Below are 10337 nucleotides of genomic sequence, written 5' to 3'. Positions count from 1 at the left end.
AATGCGTCATATTACTAAAATTATTTTTAAAATAAAATAATGTAATTTTTTTTATTTTTAATTAAATGTAATTTCTTTTATTTTTAATCGCAAAAACACCTTTTATTGTTTCAAAATTAATAGCTTCTCCTGAGATTTTCACTTTTTTACACTTATAACGTTTTCTCCATCGAATCTCTAATTAATATCGTGTAATTAATATAGTGTCAGATCTCTTAATATATCTAATAATATTAAAACATAAAATAATATTTTCCGGTTTTATCTCCGGGTTATCTCGATTCAGATTTTTTCATATTTCCGGAAATATGATTTTTCCATCGCGAAATATGCACGTTATTCTCTATCGCGCCGTAAAATTGCTCGGAGGACCGACTCGAGGATAAAAAGAGAAAAAAAATGGGTTTTAATGTAGCGACGTAAATCTCTCTTTCTATACAGCCATAGCTGCCACCGGGGTGTACGATTTCCTGCAGCAACGAAAGCCAGAATCATCCTCGTATACACGAAGAGAGGCGGTGTTTTGAAAACAAGAATATGCTACCGCGCTCGGTTATTGTCATAACATCGATCCGCAATGTTCTGATGACCGCGACAAACTGTATTACATATATACGAGAGCCCCAATCACAAAAGAGAAATACACAATCTCTGGATAATAACCAGTCGCTCGATTGAGTTCAAAAAAGTGTAGGCGACTTTAAGCACGAGAATTCTGATATTAATGATAATATAAAGTAAAATGGAATGCTGATTGACGGTACTATAATCTTATATACGTACTTTTAAATCCCATGTTAACATCGTTACAAATCGCCCTGATGTAAAGAGTAGAGACATGTTGAAATGAATAAACCGGAAAAATTTAATATCTTTCCGCAAAATTTTGCCAAAGTGGATATTTGATTTTCGAAATTATAATCTTGTGTAAAGGAAATTAAAGAGGTGTAATGATGAGAGAAAAGATACGGTTAAAAATATACGCCTAGTGGCACTGTGGAATTAACAAACAAGCATGGTACAAACGGTGTATGTTTCAACCGGAAGTTAAACGAGCGAAGACTACTGCCTCACATGATAACCCGGTGACATGAAAAAAACGGAAATGACGGACGAAATATAATGCGTAGAAGGTATATCGATTAGACTCCGAGGCAAAGCCGATCTCCGGGGCGAAGGTCATCTTCGTCTTCGTCGTCGCAGAAAACCGTGGCATTCGCATTCCTGAAATGCTGCTGCTGGGTTGAACGAGAAATCGGCATCCGGCGCCGATAAGCGAAATACAATACGTCGTGACATCACGCGCGTCGCTCGGTGAATTGCGATAGAACCGTGACGGAACAACGACAACGAGATACAGCCATCTCGTCTTCGGAAACGGATAACTATCCTCTTCCGCTGCTTTTGAGAGAACCCGCTGTCATCGTCGACTATTTGCAAATATGTATATACAGGATCAAAGACGCCAAAATTTCGACGCAAAATGTGACAAGTTCCAAATTATTAATAATTCAGCAATATTTAAAAAGTCAGTATTAAAATGATTAATTGTTTGACTTCTTACCCGCAAATTTTACCATAAATTTGGAATATCGTGATCCATTTTCCTCGACAAAACTTAATTAAAGCGAGAAATCTTTATCGCGCGAGTCGATTTAGATCGAGGCTTTTCGTCGATCTCGTTGTAATCGTAGATGTATATTCCAAGAACCGTGAATCCTCTCTCTCTCTCTCTCTCTCTCTCTCATTCCGTGTTGCGTAAAATTGCAAAGTCGGCGGAACATCGGCGAAGGATATCGAGGAAAGCAGCAATTGCATTTTCGTACTCCAAATAAATATGACTCCGAAGGCCAAATTTGCGTAATTGTTTATTACATCACCTGGCCTTCTCGAGCCGCTGACCGCTACATTCCATTTCAAATTGCGAAACATTAATTGCGATATTTCTGCTTTTGATTCACTTTTTTCGAGCGAAATCTTTAATAATAAAAAAAATCTAATCTCATACCTGCCTAACATAATCAACACACATCAAGATTATTTTATATTATGTAACGTTAAATAAAAAATAATTTTCCTCAATAAATATTTATGAAAGATATTTATATTTAAGATATTTTAGAATTTTTCTGTTTTATTCGCGAAACATTATAATAAATACCATCAATTAAAAATTACACCTATCAAAAAAAATCATAAATTATATCCAAAAATTCTTTTTTTTTTTTTTTCTATTTCATCTTTGTTCTCTCTAACATTTGGAATCATTCTACTGTATATATCTGTTTGATAAAGAGAGAGAAAGAGAGATTAGAATTTAAATAAAATATTTTTCTCTGTCCTCTTCCGAACATCTCATATATATATATATACAACGCGCACGATTTCATCTTCAGGATCAGGATTATTCGCGGGAGACAGGAGCAGATGTGTACCAACGGGTGTCGCGTAGCAAATCTCCAGTTGCAGTCAGGTGTGTTGGCGAACGTTTAGTGACGTTATCGCGATCTTGGTGCCTGCTTGCTCATGCACCTTAGCTCTCCCCTTCCCACCCCTTTTTCTCTATCTGGCGTGTACATACGTACATAGCTCCTGGCGTGTATTACATAGAGCACGCGTTACGTTTCCGCATGTGTGTACGTAACATACGCGAGAGCACATTTCTCGCTACTGATAACGGATCATTCTTTCGAAACGCTATCGCTGCAAAGTATAAATATTTTGTAAATTGCCTGTCGATTAATTAATTCCGGACTCTTTCACGACTACCTTTATCGAGAATAATGTTTGAATTTCTTTTCTTGACTTGGTTTTGCAAATGATTTGGAAATTTTTGAAAATTTTTTCCACAGACTCTTCTATTTTGAAATCTGAATTTTTTGTTCGTTATAGACTATAATAATTAAGCGAATTAATTTTTACGATATTGTCAATTTTATATATCATATATTGTTTTATTTATAAAATATTTTTTGCTTTTATCAATCATTGCTACGTATCATTTATTCCCGCGCAATTAATCTTGCTAACCGACCTCAATTAGGCGATGCACGCGCGCATCCCGGATATCATGCGTAATAGGATTTTGCGTACGGCTAATTCGACGGGATCAAGTGGCGAGGACTCGAAAGAGGAAAGTACACGTGACCGCGTATCGATGTACAATTAGAATAGGAAATGTACTGAAAATGTAATACGCTCATTAACATGAGAACCGTTACAAAACATATGTACGTGTGTGCCTGTATGTTCGCTCGTCTTTACTTTCCGCTTTATGAAAAAAACTATATATAAAAAAACACAAAATCATCATCCATTAACAATTTTGACAGAATTAATAGAAGCACATTTATATTATATATTATATAGATATGATATATAGAAGTTTTGTTATCCCCCAAAAAGATAAGTTAGTTTTAATTTTTTAATCTAATTGCATATTTTTTATCTCTCTCTTTTTCGCAGTAATTCGTACAAATGATCAATGAGAAGAAAAGTGAGGCACGGGGACGGGGAGAAGAAAGATATACGAGACGCGTGACTAGGGTGAGGTTTAAACGGGCTCGAAAGCCTCGCGGCGACTCTCGGCTCGCGATAGAAATTCGATACTCCATCGTCGGCAACTACCTCGTCGTCTCTTTTCATCTTTCTATCTCTCTGTCTTTCGTTCTTCTCTGTCTTTCTATACGCGCCTTTTAAAACATCATGCTCGAAAAGAATAATCACTTATTCGCGTCGCCGTTTTCTCTCTGCTATCTTTCTCTTACTCCTTTCTTTCATCTTCAGCGTTTACAACTGTTGGATGTATAATTATAAAGAAGTCAATTTTATTGTATAAAAGTTCATGGAATCATATTAAACGCGCGAAATGTATCAGCCAAGAAGGCTCTTGAGTGGAACATCGTGAAGAGAATCGTGTGGGGGTTTCATACGAGGATAAAAGATAGACTCTCCGGGGGCCAGGGGGTCATCTCAACGACTACTGCTTATCTCGCGATATCTTCCGCGTGAGCCAATCATCGTTCGGTATCTCGACCTCAGCATGGTCGTTGCCGTTGTCGTCGTCGTCGTTGTCGTTGTCATTGTCATCGTCGTCGTCGTCGTGACGTAAAGAGAAAAGCATATGTTAACGCAAGCTCACATTTTTTTTTCTACGATTCGAACCGTCTGCCACATATACGATATTTGTAATTAAAAACACCTCGATATCTTTCATTTCCTGATATAATAATCCAGAATTCAATTTTTAATATTACACAATTTTTAGTGCAAAAAAGAGAAAATATAGTTTCGGGCGTCTATATTAAGCTTGAAAATGTGATCTTATTTCTCTCTTACTTTCTATATCTCTATCGTATTTTTTTATCAATAAAGTAATTTTTATATTTGTATCATTTTATATAATTAATTTTCTTGTAATAGTATTTTATAACATTTTGTTATGAGAGACTATTTTTGGTCTTATCATTATCGCATTCGCCGTACAAATAACTTGACATTTCATTACATTATAAGTGTTCATCGAAAAGGCACGCGATCACATTTCTTTTAGAAAGAATCAATATTCAACTTTTCGATGTCTCCGTTTGCGTTGCATTTGCCGAAACGACGACGACGTCACCGTCCAGAGTTATTATTTTGCTTACGTAAACCCCGCGGTTTATCGATCACAGCCGAGGCGAGCCGATTCGCAACGTAACGTTCACGCAATGTAATGCCCGTTAATTATTTCCCGCGAGATAAGACGAGAAAATTTCGACTCGAAAGAACAAGAACGGTCGCGCGACATGACGATACCGTGTGCCCGCCCTCCTTCGACCACTCTTTCATCCGCGACGACAAGGCTTATCTCCCCGTTCGCGCTATCGTGTTTTGCTATAGTAAATATGCAGCGCGAAGTGCTGTTTTGCACAGGCGTTATACCCGCCATCCATTGGCGGGCATTGATTAATCAGAAGAGAAGCTTCCTCCCTCCCTCGACACAATCGCAAACGAGAACGCGAAAACACAAATGAACGCAGGAGTCGAACGGATTCGATTATTTAACGAGGGTAGACACGTATTCTCTTTCGACGGGGGGGGGGGAGGGGAGCATCCCCGTAACTCGGTTCATCGACATATTATATATATATATCTGTATAATGGGTTTTTATTATCAAATCTTTTTATGAAACTCTCTCGTACCAATTTTTATTCAATTATCTACATATTTGCATAATTTTTAAAATCGACATTCTTAAATTTGCTTACAAGAATATCTAATTGTCCGAAATGACACGTCTGTTATTCTTAAGCCGACATTCCATAGCTTATCGCGAAACTTTGGTAGCTTCTGTCAATTTCTATAACGCCGCAGCAAGACGTAACGTCACTTACTTTGCGATAACATTCGCGCGCGATAGTCCTTATCGCGCAAAATTAGCAATCGCCTGCCAAACCGATTGCCCTTGTTTACTACGCATATATTTCGATGCAAATACACGACGATTACACCCCTGACCTGATTTTCAAGTAAATAAACAGGGTCATCGATTCGTACTTTCCTCAAAAAAGATCTATCACGTATCTGTAACTCCGCGATTTATTTTGTCATAAGTTCGAAAAAAGAGTTATTATTAGCCATTTTAGATTAACATCGAAAGCAAGATTTAAATTCGTGATCTCTGTAAGACAAATGTAAAAGAAAGAGATTCTCACTCTATAAAACAAAGATATATTCACACACATAAGATATATTCAAAAATATATTTATAATCAATAAATATTCAATATATAATATTGAATAAATATTTGATAGAAACTTGTAGAATTTGTCTTATGTGTGTAAAATATGTAAAATTATGTTCTAAGAATTATACCTGCCATATTTATGTATACGTTAGATGAATGTATTAGATAAATCAGAGAATAATATAATTATTGTTATACATAATAACATAAGAAAATATAAATAAATATTCTGTCATTCAAGAATTATATAAAATTTTTCGCTTGGACATCTAGATTTCCACAATCGTACAATAGACGTAATATAATCAGGCCGCAACGCAGCGCACTAGTAATTAGATCAGCGTTTAAGCGATAATCGGCTACCCTATAATTAGATGTGTCAGCTATTTTGTACGACTTTATCGTACGGCCTTTATTGCCTCGATAAACTTGCGCCGCGTGTAATCGTTGTTAAACGGCGAATAGAGTTCGCGCGAGAGCAAACTATAATGATGTAGAGCACGAGCCGTGACCCGGCAGATTACGCATCGCAACTTTGTATAATCGCCATAAATGTCCAATCAAGCATTTTCTCATATTTTTCGAACCCGATGCATTAAAAGAGTTCCCAAAAAAATTATGAATTATCTATTCTTGCAAAATCAAGATTTTTTTCTTTTCTTTTGATAGAAATTTACTTCTACTAAAGAGATAATCGAGAAAGAAAGAGAGAAAGATGACAAGTTCAAAATATTATATTCATTGCCGATTTTTTTCGCGATACTAACTATGGGGCAAAAGAATGATTATCGATATATTTCTTGGTCTAAATGCGAGCGTTCTAAAGTCGCGACCTCCATGGTGGAATTCACGAAGAAGCTGTCGTCGTAGATACATTGGTTTTCGCTCTGAAGCACGCGCAGCCTTCCCGGATTAGCCATCATAACTCTTACGGACGAACGCTTTAAACACCCCGATCCACCCGAACACGAGAGACGCTCGTTATTTCTTGTCTCTTGTCGCAGCATTCGTTCTAGACAGCCTTTGGAGACCCTTTCCTCTCCGCGACACTGTATTTACGCGCTTGTCTTCATAATCACTGTTCTCGTGTAACAATCTTCGGGGTAACTCGCAATGTTTTTAAATGTCGCATATCACCGGCGCGTAACGATCAGGTTGTTGAATGACATAATCGAGAGATTGAATTGACAGAAATGTAAACAAAAACATATAAATCAAAAGCGGTAGGAGAAAGATAATTCTGGACTGAGAAAGGAAGATAATTCACGACATTGCAGATTACCGATATTTTTTTTTTTTTCTCTTTTAACTCGGTAAAAACGAAAGCTCCGTTATTCCATAAACTTAGTGCAAGTATTATAAGACATTCGGCGAACAATTCTAGCAATTCTACTTTCCAATCACGAAAATCATATATTGATATTAGTTTCTTTGTCACTTAACTATCGTCCACTATTTTTAATACTCTATTCTATATTTATTATTTAAAATATCAAATGTAATGTATTTTATTATTTAATATTAAATTTGCAATACTAAATTCGATACGAAACACTAAATATAATATGTTCTCTCTCTCTTCTCTATATGAGAAATATATTAAATTAATACCAACAATAATAAATATGACAGATGACATTAACATTGAATATTGTGAATATTATTAATTTATAAACGTGAAAGTTCCTTTATCCTTTGACTCATCGAATAAGTATCTTGCAACTGTTGCGCGTTTCTGTCTGATAGACTTATCTTCGAGCGAAGGCTAAGAAACTATTAGCGATTATGTCTCTTCACGATGCGCGCGCATATCTACGTAACATACCGGAGACATCGATATCCGTCTAAGATTTCAGCTCTGTAAGAGACCGACGTGCGATTAATCGGACCAAGCGAGAGCCGTGTCGACGAGGTCGTATCTCGGCCTATCTATCCATCCTGACATTCAGCGATTAGCGAATAATAAAGTCCGGTAACACGATCCCGACGATGAAGGAGCTGAGCGCTTATCGCTTTTTCTCTCTTTCTCTCTCTCTCTCTCTCTCTCTATTAATCCTCTTCGTAAATGTTTCTTGCCGACTGTTCTTGACGATTGCCTACGGAAAGACGAGCCTCGGGCAATCGCTTATAGCGATATAGTCGACCACCGTCGAGGGAGAAACCGTCTCGGTATCCCATCGAAAATTAAGAGTGAAAGAAATGCACACCCACACACCACGTGCTCGGATCATTTGGCAGCGATAACGAATCCTTTGATTCGCAAGAAATCTTGGGACCTATCTAAAAACTCTCGGAAAACTTTTAAAAGGAAATATATATATATGATTACAAAAGATATTTTTTTTTTTTTTTGAAAATATTTTTGTCGCGAATGAGATTACTTTATCTTTCATGGAAAAATTCGAATGAAAAAAGTTGAGTTCTATTATTTAATACAGTATGTGTGTAGAGTTTACTTTCGCTCTTTCATATCAGCATTAAACCGACTTATTAAATATCGAGACAAATATTGCTGTACTCGGAATATACCGGTCAATAAATCGTCGACGCGTCGTCGAACGTAAAATCATCAGATTGCCTTTCATCACCGCGAGATAAATGACGAGATATTTCTACGCCCCGCGGAATTATAGGAGCGCGACGACAATTTCGTCTCGGCCAATGTAGAGAAGGCTATATAATCGCAGGGATGAGAGAGATAAAATGTGTGATTAAATGCCGCGCGGAAACATTGGGATTTTCTCTCTTTCTCTCTCTTTTCTTCTTGTACGCCACAAGCCTCTCGCAGTATATCATTCCTTCTCCTTTTCTCTCTCGGGAAAGCCATCGTCGCATCACCGTTTTCTCGCGGAGAAGCCTGACCCTCCCTCGCGACGACACTCTCTCCCGAGACTACAGTTTTGTATTATTAGAACGCAGCCTTTAGCAACAACCCGCTTTTTCTTCTTTCGAAACCGCCGTATGTTTGAGGATTCGTTTAGAAAAATTCGATTCGATTCTACCTTTTCTCATTCAATTAAAATTAAATAGATTTTGTTTAAAAATATTCAAATTAATTCAATAATATAATTGATGAATACATTTTCTCTTTGTTGCTTTTAATCGAGAGGAATTCCTAATAAATAAAATCGAGCGTTTTTTCCTCGGCTCACCATAATGTTTGGAGGTATTTAAGTTTGCAGTCCACAAAAACGCGTGATAGAAATAATGATGAAGAGGACATATACCTTGATGAAGATGTGGTAGGGGCGATGGTGGTGATAGTTGAAACGGCTCCTGTTTGATTTTTAAAGAATGAGGAGAATCCTGCATGCCACTAAGTCCTGTGGTGCCCAGATTGCCATTCCCCTGCTGCAGCTCCTGAAAAGATCAAATTAATTAAATCTCCCGTTCTATCCCAGTTTTCTGCGGATAAAGTAAAGTTTAATCTAAATAGATGAACAAAATATATTGGAAATAATTCTCCTATTCAATTAATTATGTCAATTGAATATTGGAATTCGCAGAAAAATTATATACGACCATGCAATAAAATGACTATTAAACTATTCCAATTAAAAAAAATAATGAAAAAAAATCCAAGCATATATTATCAAAACTATATATTATCGAAATGATTCGTATCATTCAATAGACTAAAATTATTTCGCGGAATGATTGAGATTCGAAAAGGGGAAAATACGGCGTAAGTTTTCAGTAAAGGATGGCGCATCGACGAGATAAATTCACGTCACCCTAAAATATTCTCCTACAATATAGTCGTAATAGAATTCGAGTGACGGAGAGGTAAACGAACCGGGAAATCACCGACAAACGGCGAGAGTAAAGAAATTCCCTTGACGGAGAGAAGAAAGAGAGAGAAAGAGAGAGCGAGAGAGAGAGAGAGAGAGAGAGAGGCGGGTAGGCCAAAAGACTTTTGGCTTGGTGCTTGCGATGTTTGAAGTGCCGTCACCGGAAGCTTATAAACACCGACTCGGTGTTGTGACATCGTATTATGCCGGGGCAAAACTTACGGTCTCGTTAGATCGTTAATTTGCGATCCGGTTTTACGAGGCTCCTAAATATTAGATTCGCGAATCGTCAAGTTGCGAAACATGGTATTGATCTTCAAACTGTCAAAAAGTGGCTAATTAGAGATATTTAGCGATTTATGCAATTTGCCGGATGCCTTTAACTCTTTTCTTTATTCTGTGACATATGACATAAAGAAAATTTCAGTCATTTATTTATGACTTTTATAAAGATAAATAGACATACATGTTTATATTATCTCTCTATTTTTGTTATAAATTATCGTTTTATGTGGAACAACTTCGACTTATTCTTTCAAACATGAATACAAATTTTTTTAAAAAGCTGCTATAGCTACTTGACTATTCAATTATGCTCCTGTTGCACGATGTGATAAATTATTTGATAAGATATAATAGAATATTTCTAATTTTCAAATATAATTTTCTTGAAAATAAAGCATTTTATCAAAAAGTTTGGCGCGAATTATTTTGTTGCGAGTTTCTGTGGCAAAAATAATTCCAAAACCTTATCCCTATTTCCGGTCAGGATTTGCAATGTCATATCTTCTTATGTTTGTTATATATATATATATA

At 36.5% G+C, this 10337-nt stretch overlaps 1 protein-coding gene across 2 annotated transcripts in view; it reads right to left on the bottom strand.

The window, feature by feature from the left end:
- The window catches only part of LOC115236139 (forkhead box protein I1c-like), a 24132-nt gene that overhangs the window by 7778 nt on the left and 6017 nt on the right, over positions 1 to 10337 (bottom strand). For both annotated transcript variants that reach the window (XM_029808386.1, XM_029808387.1), the window contains exon 2: positions 8958 to 9090. In XM_029808386.1, the coding sequence (XP_029664246.1) occupies positions 8958 to 9090 (133 nt within the window). The remainder of the gene's footprint in view (positions 1 to 8957; positions 9091 to 10337) is intronic.

Source organism: Formica exsecta, unplaced genomic scaffold, assembly GCF_003651465.1.
Source record: "Formica exsecta isolate Colony F162 unplaced genomic scaffold, ASM365146v1 scaffold245, whole genome shotgun sequence".
NCBI classification, from domain to species: Eukaryota; Metazoa; Arthropoda; class Insecta; order Hymenoptera; family Formicidae; genus Formica; species Formica exsecta.
Note: the sequence above shows the minus strand (reverse complement) of the source record. Positions and strands in the feature narration are given on the sequence as shown.